This window comes from Anguilla rostrata, chromosome 1 (assembly GCF_018555375.3).
Source record: "Anguilla rostrata isolate EN2019 chromosome 1, ASM1855537v3, whole genome shotgun sequence".
Taxonomy (NCBI): domain Eukaryota; kingdom Metazoa; phylum Chordata; class Actinopteri; order Anguilliformes; family Anguillidae; genus Anguilla; species Anguilla rostrata.
In genome coordinates, this window is record NC_057933.1 from 834642 (window position 1) to 850000 (window position 15359).

General features: G+C 52.0%; 1 protein-coding gene across 3 annotated transcripts in view; it reads right to left on the reverse strand.

Moving 5' to 3' along the window:
* Positions 1-7469: 7469 nt before the first annotated feature.
* Positions 7470-15359, reverse strand: part of rcc1 (regulator of chromosome condensation 1) — an 8261-nt gene continuing 371 nt past the window's right edge. For 2 of the 3 annotated variants that reach the window (XM_064337989.1, XM_064338044.1), the window contains exons 2-10: positions 14099-14173; positions 13573-13760; positions 11884-12063; positions 10724-10820; positions 10443-10565; positions 9746-9892; positions 8994-9113; positions 8562-8714; positions 7470-8213 (exon numbers count right to left, since the gene is read on the reverse strand). In XM_064337989.1, the coding sequence (XP_064194059.1) occupies positions 8038-8213; positions 8562-8714; positions 8994-9113; positions 9746-9892; positions 10443-10565; positions 10724-10820; positions 11884-12063; positions 13573-13760; positions 14099-14168 (1254 nt within the window). In that variant the 5' untranslated portion in view covers positions 14169-14173 and the 3' untranslated portion in view covers positions 7470-8037. Of the gene's footprint in view, positions 8214-8561; positions 8715-8993; positions 9114-9745; positions 9893-10442; positions 10566-10723; positions 10821-11883; positions 12064-13572; positions 13761-14098; positions 14174-14481; positions 14880-15359 lie in introns of those variants that run through there. The other variant, XM_064337955.1, reaches the window with a different exon arrangement.

Consider the following 15359-nt stretch of genomic DNA (forward strand, 5'->3'; position numbering starts at 1 on the left):
AATACCAGCTTCTTTGCTACTGTTCTCAGAATGCTAAACACCCTGCTAACACTGCTAGCGCTCCTCCCTGTACTTCATGTTGTACTGCATATTTAAATGTGCTTCAGGGGTCAGCGACCCTGTGTGTTAATTGAGTGATGTTCCTGTTGGGTAATGTTCTGTGTTTATGTAGGCTCAGTCAATCACGCTGTACTGAAAGCAATTACCAGTAGCCTTGGGTGTTTGGCTTCGTTCTCTTTAACACGCAGAGGCATGTCCACATCACAATGGACCTTCCAATCCCAGCAGCGGCAGAACACAATTCTGTGTGTGTTTATTGGCCTTTCTTCAACCAGCTATCCTGCCTTCCTTTTGAGAGCTGTTCTCTCTCGTATCGGGCCGCAGTAACACTCCACCAAGGACACGCGCAAACTGCAGCCGTTGCTAACAAATAAAAAGGTCTGAATAAATGCCTGAATAGATAATTCATTTTCTAAGAGCATGGGTTGGCTGGAAATCCCGAAATGGATTCGTCAGTGCAGTTGACCCCTGAATGAAGTCACAGGGACATTTTCCCACAGGGTGGACCGAAATGACCGTGATATAATGACCATTCGCATCCATTCGCATCATAAATTCAGCGTGCCAACTTATCTCTCAGCGAACTCACAACACCTCTGGTGTCAGGTACCTGCATGGGAGTTTGGGGTTGCAAGGGCACCCCCTAGTGGCTGCAGGACTGAAAGCAGTCACTCATAATTTATGGCTACAGGCTTTAACCAAGGGGCTAAATGTGACTGTGTTTTTGAAGCTCACTTCCTGGTCTTGGTGAGAGACATTGCTCACTAATGCCAGTGCGGTTGGCTCCACTCTTCAGCCACCCACTTCAGTGTAGGTCGATGGTAGCAATATAGTCAAAATACAATGTCCTTTTTTCCCACAAGAACCTGTAGTCACAATAAGAGTTGTTTTTATTTGTGTAATGTCTCCCCATGTGCAGATTTATGCTATTATGTCATTTGGACAATATTTTAATATTTTGTGGATCGATCAGGTACAGTGTCTGCATGTCACTACAGGGGAGGGAGGGGGGAGCAGAATCACAGGGGAATGGACTGCTCCAACAAACCTCTCTAATGGACCGTTACGAAGCGCTCCAACAAACTGCTCTAAAATACCCCACTAACAGACTCTCTCTCCTGTAGTACAGTGTGCTCTGACTGCTATTAAATCTCTCCTGTAGTCCAGTGAGCTCTGCTGTTAGATCTCTCCTGTAGTCCAGTGAGCTGTGCTGTTACATCTCTCCTGTAGTACAGTGAGCTGTGCTGTTAGATCTCTCCTGTAGTACAGTGAGCTGTGCTGTTAGATCTCTCCTGTAGTCCAGTGAGCTCTGCTGTTAGATCTCTCCTGTAGTACAGTGAGCTCTGCTGTTAGATCTCTCCTGTAGTCCAGTGAGCTGTGCTGTTACATCTCTCCTGTAGTACAGTGAGCTGTGCTGTATCAGAGGGATGCTGGCACTCCAGGTGAGTACACCTGACAAAATGAAGACTGTTGATTATAGTTAGAGATCTGAAATTATGGTGAGTAAAAAACCTGAAATACATTCATTTGCTGCAGCAGGGTATCACATCTCTCCAGTTCATTTCCCTGTCCTTTAAAACCAGAAATCACGCTGGCCAAACTCCACACCATAACCTCCACACTGGCCAAACTCCAGATCGATAACTGTGCCATTACCCCCCGGGGAGGACAGCTTGCCGTACGCGGCCCGAGACAAACGAGGCCGTTAAGAGCACCTTAATTACCGCACACCCCCCCACACACCCCCAACACCAGCCGCCTTAATTACTCCACACTCCCCCACACACCCCCAGCACCAGCCACCTTAATTACCGCACACTCCCCCACACACCCCCAGCACCAGCTGCCTTAATTACCACACACTCCCCCACACACCCCCAGCACCAGCCACCTTAATTACTGCACACTCCCCCACACACCCCCAGCACCAGCCGCCTTAATTACCGCACACTCCCACCCACACCCCCAGCACCAGCCACCTTAATTACCACACACTCCCCCACACACCCCCAGCACCAGCCACCTTAATTACTGCACACTCCCCCACACACCCCCAGCACCAGCCGCCTTAATTACCGCACACTCCCCCACACACCCCAGCACCAGCCACTCTAATTACCGCACACTCCCCCACACACCCCCAGCACCAGCCACCTTAATTACCACACACTCCCCCACACACCCCCAGCACCAGCCACCTTAATTACTGCACACTCCCCCACACACCCCCAGCACCAGCCACCTTAATTACTGCACACCCCCTGGGGTGTGTCATTACCCCCCTGAGACACAGCCAAGGCCGCGCCCGTTCACCCTGCTCAAGGCGGGCATGCCCCCCCCTCCACCCCACCCGCCCCCCCCAGCCCAGCAGGGACAACACTGCTATAATAATCCCATAACTCACAGTGGGAACATGCTGAGAGAGAGAGAGGGGAGAAGGGGGGAGAGAGAGAGGGGAAGAGCAGGGAGAACGAGAGAGCGAGGGGAAGAGTGGGAGAGAGAGAGATAGAGCGAGAGAGAGACAGAGAGAAAGAGGGATAGGAAGAGAGGGGAGACAGAGGGAGACACAGAGACAGACAGATAGATCAGTGATCCATGGCAGGAAAGGCAGCACGCTGGGTCTATTTCCTGGGCTCTGTTTACTCTGGACAGCTGCAGTGTCTGCTGGGTTTTTCTGGCTCAGGGCTGGGAGCCTCAATTTAAAAACCTCATCAGGAGCTGGAATGCGCTGAGATGTATTCCTGCTGACAGTAACACACAAACCCATCGTTCCTCGCGGTTTCTGATTCGTTCAGGCACAGACACGCCCCCAGCCGGGGCCGGTGAATCAGAGCGTACGGTTCGGCCACGCCCACAAACGCACGGTGAACAGACACACCTGCAGTCGCCGCTGCTGCGGGAGCGCAAGGCGTGGAATCCTAACGGCTGTTTCACACAAACACAAAACGCCACTCACACCACAAACACAAAACGCCACTCGCCCAGGGGCCACTCACACACCATGGCCCAGGGGCCACTCACACACCATGGCCCAGGGGCCACTCACACACCATGGCCCAGGGGCCACTCACACACCATCGCCCAGGGGCCACTCACACACCATCGCCCAGGGGCCACTCACACACCATGGCCCAGGGGCCACTCACACACCATCGCCCAGGGGCCACTCACACACCATCGCCCAAGGGCCACTCACACACCACCGCCCAGGGGCCACTCACACACCATCGCCCAGGGCCACTCACACACCATCGCCCAGGGGCCTCACACACCATGGCCCAGGGCCACTCACACACCATCGCCCAGGGGCCACTCACACACACATGGCCAGGGCCACTCACACACCATGGCCCAGGGCCACTCACACACCACTGCCCAGGGCCACTCACACACCATGGCCCAGGGCCACTCACACACCATCGCCCAGGGGCCACTCACACACCATGGCCCAGGGGCCACTCACACACCCATCGCCCAGGGCCACTCACACACCAAGGCCCAGGGGCCACTCACACACCACCGCCCAGGGGCCACTCACACACCACCGCCCAGGGGCCACTCACACACCAAGGCCCAGGGGCCACTCACACACCACCGCCCAGGGGCCACTCACACACCATGGCCCAGGGGCCACTCACACACCATGGCCCAGGGGCCACTCACACACCATGGCCCAGGGGCCACTCACACACCAGCGCCCAGGGGCCACTCACACACCATGGCCCAGGGGCCACTCACACACCATGGCCCAGGGGCCACTCACACACCAGCGCCCAGCGGCCACTCACACGGTTACCCAGGGCAGCGGGACAATCCCAGAAAGGACACACTCGAGCTCGATCTGATAACTACACCTTTGTGTTCTCAAGCGGAGGCACAATAATCTACCCTGAAGCTGTCTAAATATCCACTTTTCACACTTATTTTTCCTTGGTTAGTGGAGGAGTCCCACATCCAACATCGGCCTCTTACTTATTCACCCATTTCCACTTCACTCCCTGTATCCATGGTAACATAACCACAGTCACAAACAAAATCCGTGGCAGGGAGCAATGCAATTATAACAGAGCAAGTGAAAACATACGCATGGAAACGCACGGCCTTTATGTTCAGCGCGTGATTCCCTCTGATTGTGCCTGATGAAATGAAAACCTCCACAGCCCCGTGAAATTAATTCAACCTGCGAAGAAATTGCAAGACTTCCACGTGATTTTGTTTTTTGTTGCGAATAAAATCACGTAAATATGATCCTATAGGGATTAGGCAGAATCTGAAAATGAGAGGTATTGCCTCTGTCAGTTTGTTCACCGTCCTGCGGGGAAAACTGGTCGCCATGCTGGAACTTTCACATTTACTCTAAACCGACAATTCCATTGCCAACAAACAATTTAGTGAGGCAGAACAATTTGTCTAAAGGCGAGCGAATTGCCACAGAATCACGCTAACGCTACTCGTTTGGAAGATTTATGGGAATATGCGGAGTTTTTTAAAAAGGCTGCTCCAGCGCGAAAGCGAAGATGGCAGCGTTTGGACGGCAGTTTCTCAAAGCGACAGGACTCGCGACAGCTGATCAGCAGCAGCGATGCTTCGCTCACCACCGCACAGCTCGATCGGCACGCCGGCTGCAGGCCGCCGGACGTCTGAGATAAGCACGCACGAGGGTAGGCCTGGCTGAGGGCGTCAGATCTATACATTACAGAGTCACGTAGATACAGAGTCTGCGTCAGAAACGAGAGAGAGAGAGAGAATTTAAGCTCCCAGTTGATCTTTAAAAACGTGCTCTAAAAGATCACATAAGAGCTTTTTAAAGATGTGATTAAGCGCGTGGCTAGCCAACTGATTTCTGGCAGGCTGTGGCCTTCGCGGCTCGTGCAGCTGCTGAAAAGGGAAGTTCAGCAGGGCTGAATGATCTCATCAGCATGGCCTTGGGCACCGAACACGCCGAACTCCTGCTGGGAATATCGATACTCTTCCAAGTTCAATACGGACGCAGATCTAACTTTAAAAACATCGTTTGAACCTGCTCCGCTCGCCAGACACAGGCAGAAAAACGGATTTGTCTGCAAATCGGGATATTTCGGGCTAAAACTGCAGCTCTGCTGGAGGAGAAATGACATCCTAGCAGGAGTATGAGCACATCAAAGGGAAATGATTCAGAGGCAGGCAGAAATAATCAACATTTTAGTTACACCACTGCGATCTCCACACCTCAGTCCTTTTTTTGTTTTACTCTGATAAAGACGCCCACAACTTAGAACGGGAAAATACGAGGCAAATCCGCGCCAAGTTCCGAATGGAGCCAGAGAAGAGAGCGCGCCCGGAAGCCTGCGCAGCACAGGTCTGGAAGCCTGCGCAGCACAGGTCTGGAAGTCTGCGCAGCACAGGTCTGGAAGTCTGCGCAGCACAGGTCTGGAAGCCTGCGCAGCACAGGTCTGGAAGCCTGCGCAGCACAGGTCTGGAAGCCTGCGCAGCACTGGTCCGGAAGCCTGCGCAGCACAGGTCTGGAAGCCTGCGCAGCACAGGTCTGGAAGCCTGCGCAGCACAGGTCTGGAAGACTGCGCAGCACAGGTCTGGGGGCAGGAACACATTTCGCTGGCATTACAGAGCGCGGCCAGGAGCGTGTGGAGCGGAGCAGGCTTTGTGTTCCCACGTGTGCGTTATAATAGGGCCCTAATGACATTCCCGCTGCGCAGACCCACTGCGCAGACCCGCTGCACAGACCCACTGCACAGACCCACTGCACAGACCCGCAGCGCAGACCCGCTGCACAGACCCACTGCACAGACCCACTGCACAGACCCGCTGCACAGACCCGCTGCACAGACCCGCTGCACAGACCCGCAGCACAGACCCACTGCACAGACCCGCTGCACAGACCCGCTGCGCAGACCCGCTGCGCAGACCCGCAGCACAGACCCGCGGCACAGACCTGCTGCACAGACCCGCTGCACAGACCCGCTGCGCAGACCCACTGCACAGACCCGCAGCACAGACCCGCTGCACAGACCCGCAGCAGACCCGCTGCGCAGACCCGCTGCGCAGACCCGCAGCACAGACCCGCTGCACAGACCCGCAGCACAGACCCGCTGCACAGACCCGCTGCACAGACCCGCTGCACAGACCCGCAGCGCAGACCCGCTGCGCAGACCCGCTGCACAGACCCGCAGCACAGACCCACTGCGCAGACCCGCTGCACAGACCCGCTGCGCTGCAGTAATTACAGAAGCACGAGCTCCCCACCCAAACCCCGCTGTCCTGCTCTGATTTAAATCAAACAGGAACACAATCAGGCTATAGCCCCCTGATCACGTGACTACACAGGTCCCAGAGACACAAGGAGAGCGTGTACAGCTCACACGTATGACCAACACAGAGAGAACATGTACACTGAGCATGTATGACCAAGGACACAGAGAGAACATGTACATTGAGCATGTATGACCAAGGACACAGAGAGAACATGTACATTGTGCATGTATGACCACAGCTCTTAACACAAAACACTAAACCTGATGACACCTGTGTTTGCATAGATCAAAGCTTCAAAAAAAATTAACAGGGACACTGCCGTTGTACCCTTGAGCAAGGTACTTAACCTGAATTGCTTCAACTGTATAAATAATAAATATAACCAGCTGTATAAATGGACACGATGTAAAAAAAGCTATGTAAAAGTTGTGTAAATTGCTCTGGATAAGAGCGTCTGCTAAATGCCTGTAATGTAATATAAAGTGTTTGGACCCAGCAAGCAAATGACACCTTCCTTTCAGGTCTTTATAGAACAGGTCTGTGGTCATTGGGATATGGCTTTCATATTTTAAAGCTTGTCATTTTAACCACATACTTAATCATGTACTCCAAAACACACTAGTGCCTTTAAAAAAAAAAAACGCAAATAAAACTAGCCCCTTCCGGCAGGTGCCGCAAACTCCCTTTCTGACTCTGCCCTCTGGTGGCTACTATTTGTAACTGCAGGGAGGTTGGCACAGTGATGGGGTGTTAAGCGATCCTAACAGAGCCGCGGATGGAGTCCTGCACCCGAAAGGCAGTATAATGACCTTAAAGGTACTTAACATGCATTACTTCAGTATATACCCAGCTGTGTAAACGTTGTGTAAACGTTGTGTAAGTCGCTCTTATCCACAGCATCTGCTAAATGCCTGCAAGGTAACACTAATGAGCTCATCTGTTTTATAAAAAAAAAAAATTAAAAAAATTAAAAAACCGTTTCAATATCACACCTGTAAATAACACCGCGTGTTTGAATAAAAGCACAGAACAGCAGTCCTGCCATGTGTGCAGTATGTTTTTACACCCTTTAAATCTGTTTACCCCTCCTACATTCTAATGAACTGGTGACAATGGGCACAAACAATACGGCAGCATATCAGGGATTAGAACAGAGAAAATCAGGTAAAAACTAAAATTTTTTATTCATTTCCCAATAGGACCAGCAAATGTGTGTGTAAAGGGTACAAAGAAATGTTATGGGATGAGACAGGACTTGGTGATGGTACCAGTTATACAAAGAAAAACAAGGATTCTACAACAAACCGGGTGTAAATTCTGCCCCTCCCCCCCCCCCCAGAAAAGTCTGTCATAATTCGGGCTGCATGAGTGCCGATGCACCCCAGGCCCCCACGGCTGTCATGGAAACGCAATGATGTCAACACCTGTGAAGGGAGGGTTTGGGCTGAAGACACTTGACTGGCTTGTTATTGTCCAGTGTGTGTGTGTGTGCACGCTAGGCGTGTGTGTGTGTGTGTGCGCGCTAGGTGTGTGTGTGTGTGTGTTTCTCCAGTCAGCCAACAGTCATTAAATATTGACATCCCTGAATCACTCACTAAAGAGTCTCCTTAAAAGTAATTAAGAAAGAAAAAGTTTAAACTAGATTTAAAAAATAATCCTCTTGCTTTGCCCCTGCTGATCAGGATGCAGCCCCCTCCAGGAGGCACACCCCCTTCCCTGGCCGGCCTATCAGCACTCCTGCTTGTCTCTGACCAGTAGTACGGTGTGCTGCCCCCCGCTGGACAGGCTGATCACTGCGCGCTTCTCCAGCTGTTTTCCGCTCATCAGGACTGGGGACCATTCATCGTCCTCCTCCCCCGTGCCCAGCTGCAGGTTCGTCCCCATCCCCCACGCAAACGCACAGCCTGCAGGAGCAGAGCACAGGGTCACGCCTCTCACCTGTACCTGTAACACACTCACCTGTACCTGTAACATATACACCGTTACCTGTAACACACATTCATACCTGTAACATATACACCTGTACCTATAACATATACACCTGTACCTGTTACACACATCTATACATGTAACATATACACCTGTACATGTAACATACTCACCTGTACCTGTTTCACACAAACCTGTACCTACTACACTCATCTGTACATCTTATACACTCACCTATACCTGTTGCACACTCTCTCACTCTCTCACTCTCTCACTCTCTCACTCTCTCACTCACCGACACACACACTCACACTCACTCTCACCTTGCTTAGTGACAGCGTAGCTGACGGAGGCTCCACAGGCCACCACCTGGGCGGAGTCGAGGCCTGGGACAGGCGTGGGCTCGCTCTTCTCCTCTGCCCCCGGACCGAGCCCCAGACGGCCGTACTCGGCCCTCCCCAGACTGTACACCTTCCCTGGGGGGGGAAGAGAGGGAGGGGCTGAGCCCATGCACCGGAGACACCCCCACTCAAAACTGATCCAGTTCCACCAATCACAGGGGACATTCCCAACAGCCAATCAAACAACAGTGCTGACTGACGGACACTTCCTGGTTCCCTGTGGGTATCAGCCAGTAGTGGAGTCCACCAATCACAGCTGCTGGTGCTCAGTCGTTCTTTGGCAGGATCGAAAGCTCTGGAAGCTCGTCTGTAATCAGAAAAGGAAGTGCCAGACAGGAAGTCCCGCCCCCTCACCTTCTGAGTCGAGGCAGATGGTGTGGTGCTGACCTCCAGCGAAGCTGACCCAGGAGGTGGTGGAGTTTTTGAAGGCGGTCAGTTTGACGGGGACGAAGTAGGTGTTTGTACCTGGAGTGCCTGCACACACAAAGGAAAGCACGACAGGCTGCATTAGGGTGTTAATGTTTAATGTTAATGTTTCCCCCTGAGCAACACCTCAGCAAGTCAAAACGCTATTTACACAGGTAACACAGAGAGCACACACGTCATGTCCATACAGGTATGGGGGGAGGTACCTGGACACCTGTGCTTATCACCGTGGGCAACCACCTCATTTACACAGGCAATGTTCTGAACTCAACATCAGCCAGCAGCAAATCAAGACAGGCACTGAACTTACAACAAATTCCTCCTCATTCCCCCTTTAAATTTCATCGGATGGCGCTGGGGATGCCTTAAGGCTACAAGCACACGATCGCATTTTGTTCACACTGGGATTTGACCCGCCACACCACCCGGCGAGGTGGCAGAGGTCACGTGAAATCAGAACTGCGATGTGATTACACAACTCACAAATGTGGACGCAACTCAAATCCTGCCTCCGGTTGTAATTACGATTCCAGAAATCACACAAAAACGATTAGTGCAACCGTAGCCTACACTGGCAGCGATTCACTGGTTCCTGCAGTTTGACTGGATTTGGGCTCAGAACAGAACTCCGGTGCCCCCTGGTGGCTGGTCAGGGTGGCTGCGGCTGGGCGCTCGCTCACCCAGCTGGTGGTAGTTGGACAGGCCGAAGCCGTACACGTGGCCCTCTCTGGACACGGCGAAGGTGACGTACGCCCCGCAGAACACGTCTGTGAAGTGCACCTTACCCCGCGAGCGCAGGGGCACCGCCTGCGGGACCAGCAACCGCTCTGGGGAGAGGAAGAGACACGCACACACACGCATGCGCACGCACACACAAACACACGCACGCACACGCACACAGACATGCAGACACACGCACACACAGACATGCAGACACACACACACACGCACACACACGCATGCGCACGCACACACACACACACGCACGCACACGCACACACAGACATTCAGACACACGCGCACACACACACACACACAGACATACACATTTTAGATCTCTCAGAATTTGTTCAACAGAGTGTGCAGGACAGTTTCATTAAGCCTAAGTGTGTAATTACACACTGAGGAGTAATGGGGGTATAAATCTGTAATTACACACTCAGGAGTAATGGGGGTATAAATCTGTAATTACACACTGAGGAGTAATGGGGGTATAAATCTGTAATTACACACTCAGGAGTAATGGGGGTATAAATCTGTAATTACACACTCAGGAGTAATGGGGGTATAAATCTGTAATTACACACTCAGGAGTAATGGGGGTGTAAATCTGTAATTACACATTCAGGTATAATTGGGGGGGGGGGGGGTACTTACGGAGGCCCTTCCTGCCCCCCCGGTTGGCGAAGCATTCCGGAACCCTTCCCAGCTGCCCTTGCTCCCCGCAGCCCGAGCTGTACAGCCCCCCGCTCACCGTCAGCATCACCAGGTGGTCGTTACCTGAGAAGAGAAATGCAGGTGAGGGGGGCGAAGCCATAACTCAGTAAAATAAATTACTATTGCAACTGTGGAGATAGCACAAAACACAAGCCAGGAATGACTGACAAGTCTCTGCTCCAATCAGCAGCCAGGGTTAGGGGGAGTCTTCCTCATCTCACCTGACGCAATTTTAACCACAGGCTCGTCAATCAGGTACTTGACAGGTGACGCGCTCTTCCTCATGGGCTCCAGCAGACCGATGACTCCGTTATTATCCTGGTTTAAAGAGAAGAGTTTGGATGAATCTGAATCCACCAATCCACGTCATTTACAGGAGGTTTCCCGCGAGCGTTTCAGACGCACTGAGCGGACGCTTCAGTGACAGAGCAGAAACAGAAGCCAAACAGACAAGGCAAACGAGCGAACAACACAGCCTGACATCTGCACTTAGAACACAACACAGCCTGACCCCTGCACTTAGAACACAACACAGCCTGACATCTGCACTGAGAACACAACACAGCCTGACATCTGCACTGAGAACACAACACAGCCTGACATCTGCACTGAGAACACAACACAGCCTGACATCTGCACTGAGAACACAACACAGCCTGACATCTGCACTGAGAACACAACACAGCCTGACATCTGCACTTAGAACACAACACAGCCTGACATCTGCACTTAGAACACAACACAGCCTGACATCTGCACTTAGAACACAACACAGCCTGACATCTGCACTTAGAACACAACACAGCCTGACATCTGCACTTAGAACACAACACAGCCTGACATCTGCACTTAGAACACAACACAGTCTGACACCTGCACTCAGAACACAACACAGCCTGTTAGCGTCCTAATGAAACGCATCCAGGCAGTGCTACACATGCTGAGGTAGGAGCTGCTGGTTCATCTGCAGGTGACGCATTTTAAAAGCATATTTTTAACTGGGGTAAGTACACAGTACACAGTAAATGTGCGAAAGTGAAGTACACCCATGGGCATGTGGTGATAATGACCCCCTCCCCCCGCCTGCCCCCCCGCTCACCCAGAAGGAGCCCGAGGCGTAGACCCCCCTCCCCCGCCTGCCCCCCCCCGCTCACCCTGTAGGAGCCCCAGGCGTAGACCACCCCCTCCCCCCGCCTGCCCCCCCCGCTCACCCTGAAGGAGCCCCAGGCGTAGACCACCCCCTCCCCCCGCCTGCCCCCCCCGCTCACCCTGAAGGAGCCCCAGGCGTAGACCACCCCCTCCCCCGCCTGCCCCCCCCACTCACCCTGAAGGAGCCCCAGGCGTAGACCACCCCCTCCCCCCGCCTGCCCCCCCCACTCACCCTGAAGGAGCCCCAGGCGTAGACCACCCCCTCCTCAGTGAGAGCGGCTGTGTGGCTGTCCCCGGCAGAGACCTGCACCACCCGCTCCCCCAGCTCCACCTTCCCCGGGCTCGTCTCCGACCCCTCTTCTGCAGTGTCCCGCCCGAGAGCGCCCTCATCGTTACAGCCGAATGTGTACACCTGCAGGACACAGGCACACAGGTAACGTACCTCACGCTCCGCACACACATACACAGGCACACGGGTCATTTACCGCACGCTCCACACACACATACACAGGCACACAGGTAATGCACCTCACGCTCCACACACACATACACAGGCACACAGGTAATGCACCTCACGCTCCGCACACACATACACAGGCACACGGGTCATTTACCGCACGCTCCACACACACATACACAGGCACACAGGTAATGCACCTCACGCTCCGCACACACGGGTCATTTACCTCACGCTCCGCACACACATACACAGGCACACAGGTAATGCACCTCACGCTCCGCACACACAGGGCTTTTACCTCACGCTCCGCACACACATACACAGGCACACAGGTAATGCACCTCACGCTCCGCACACACAGGGCTTTTACCTCACGCTCCACACACACATACACAGGCACACGGGTCATTTACCGCACGCTCCACACACACATACACAGGCACACGGGTCATTTACCGCACGCTCCACACACACATACACAGGCACACAGGTAATGCACCTCACGCTCCGCACACACATACACAGGCACACAGGTAATGCACCTCACGCTCCGCACACACATACACAGGCACACAGGTAATGTACCTCACGCTCCTCACACACGGGGCTTTTACCTCACGCTCCACACACACATACACAGGCACACGGGTCATTTACCGCACGCTCCACACACACATACACAGGCACACAGGTAATGTACCTCACGCTCCGCACACACATACACAGGCACACGGGTCATTTACCGCACGCTCCTCACACACACACACAGGTAATGTACCTCACACTCCTCACGCACACACACAGGTAATGTACCTCACGCTACGCACGCCAGCAGAGGTTAGTGACTATAAGAAATAGCCTTTTATAAAATATTACAATTTATATTTTTAAAAATATAGTAGCTACATCATTTTCAATTCATCCCATTTAATCTTGAAAAATCCATCATTAGGTTACATGAAACTTAATTATCACAAATGAAGAGGACTGGAGTTACATCTGCAAACACTGCAACCCTCTGGTATGTGGAGAACTGCGGTCAGCAACACCACGACAGGAATAAGCCATCCTCTCATTACCCCTGTGTGCTGGGGAACTAATCTCAATAGCAGTGCATGCTGGGACAGCCATACTGATCTTAATAGCTGTGCATGCTAGGACGGCGGTAATGATCTCATTAGCAGTGCATGCTGGGATAGCGGTACTGATCTCATTCGCAGTGCATGCTGGGATAGCGATACTGATCTCATTCGCAGTGCATGCTGGGATAGCGATACTGATCTTATTACCTGTGCATGCTGGGACAGCCATACTGATCTTAATAGTTGTGCATGCTAGGACAGCGGTACTGATGTCATTTGCAGTGCATGCTGGGATAGCAGTACTGATCTTATTACCTATGCATGCTGGGACGGCGGTAACAATGCCATTAGCAGTGCATGCTGGGATTGCAGTACTCACGTTTCCCGTTTCGCTGAGGCAGACTGTGTGCATGCCCCCCGCCACGGCCTGCAGCACCCCCTCTGGCAGGCTGACCAAAGCGGGCTTCTTCCGCTCCAATACATCCTCCCCCAGGCCTAGCTGGCCCACGTCGCCCTGCCCCAAAACCAGCACCAGCCCCTTCTCCTTACCATGGCTACTGTGGGACACTGGAAGGGAAGAGAAACAGAGGGAGAAAGAGAGAATCAGAAAAGGAAACACCCAGGACCTGGGTGAGTGGGCCATAGAGACTGTACAGCAACATATCAGTGCACTTTCTTCAGCCGACCATAACTGGCCACTCAGTAATGAAGAGAGAAAAAGACAGATCCCAGACCAAACAAATGAGCAAATTATTCCTGCAACAAACACATGGGACCTAGACTGCATGATCAAATGTGTAAATTTAGCCAGTTTCCACCTCATAATGCAAAGTTTAGTAAGAATTAGTCCTGTGCACATTAATACACAAATTAAGTCTTCAGTTTCTGGGGAAACGGAAGCTCACCTTTCACTTTTTTAGGGGGTTTTATGTCCTCCGGTTGGGTCACCCTCTTTACTGGCCTCTTCCCCGGCATGGCGGCTGTTATTCGAGAAAAAAAAAAAGAGGAACGCGCTGAATGGTCAGGAAGAGACACTGCACACAGCTCGAAACCGAACGGATTCGATCTTCTGGCTTTAAAAACTACGTGCCAAGTAGCCCGTGTGTTTCTCCAGTGGCGCTCACAACTCCCAAATGGTCAAACGCGGACGCACAATAACGCTTCAAAGCTAACATAAGCATCAACACCAGTAACACCCACAAACCAAACTAGCTAAATAACCAGTGCTAAAATTTCGTTTTGCATTGTTATTACCACAAAAGACACTTGGGCAAAACCTGTGACTTACCTGAACCGTTCAATGAACTGAAAAGCGGATGTGGCAGTTTGCTGGCTAGCGAACAAACAATCCAAATGTAAATGATAGACTCAACAGACGCTGAAAATCTTGCTACACCCGGTTGTCAACACATTAATATACAATACAGCTAAATCTGTAGAAAAATCTCCCAAGGTGAGGGAGTTCCGCTCCTCAACTGTTCAAACGTGCACAGCCCGCAACAAAATGCGCCGACTAGGGTGCTACGAAAGAGTCGCCAGAAATAAACGTCACACGTTTAGCACTGTACCATCGACATGCATGTCGCTACGCTCTATGCACAGGACCATAGATATGGATGTATGCATATACGTTATACACAACGACTAGATTCTAAATTTACCTCTGATATTAACTGGGAGAGAGTTTAACAAGACTAACCTAGCATCAGCTCAACAAAATACTTAAAACTCTCCGCTGTAAACGTAGCCGCGTACTTAGTTTTGGGAGTTGCCTGGAGAAGCAGTTGTGAACTCACTAACCATAAATCCGACTTACCAGCTGCGCGCACTCAGACACGCCGCACAGCACAGCTGTTGTAAAAGAACAACCAGCATTTGCTGTGAGCGAGGTCATGCCGAATTAGCTAACGACCCTAAATATGACTGACAGAGTCTGATGTACAGTTGCACAGAAATGCATTTGTGTACAATAGTTTTCAGAGCACGACAACAGTCACAAGGACCTCGTTCAGTCCTTATAGGAACCCACGGAAATATAAAAAAGAAACAGTATAAGCAGTATAACATCTTTGAATAATTCCACGTTGGCTATAACCGAAAAACTAAGTTGGCTAATTTCTGTAGCCGTTTCCAAAATGGAATACGTAACAAGCGATACTGATAACA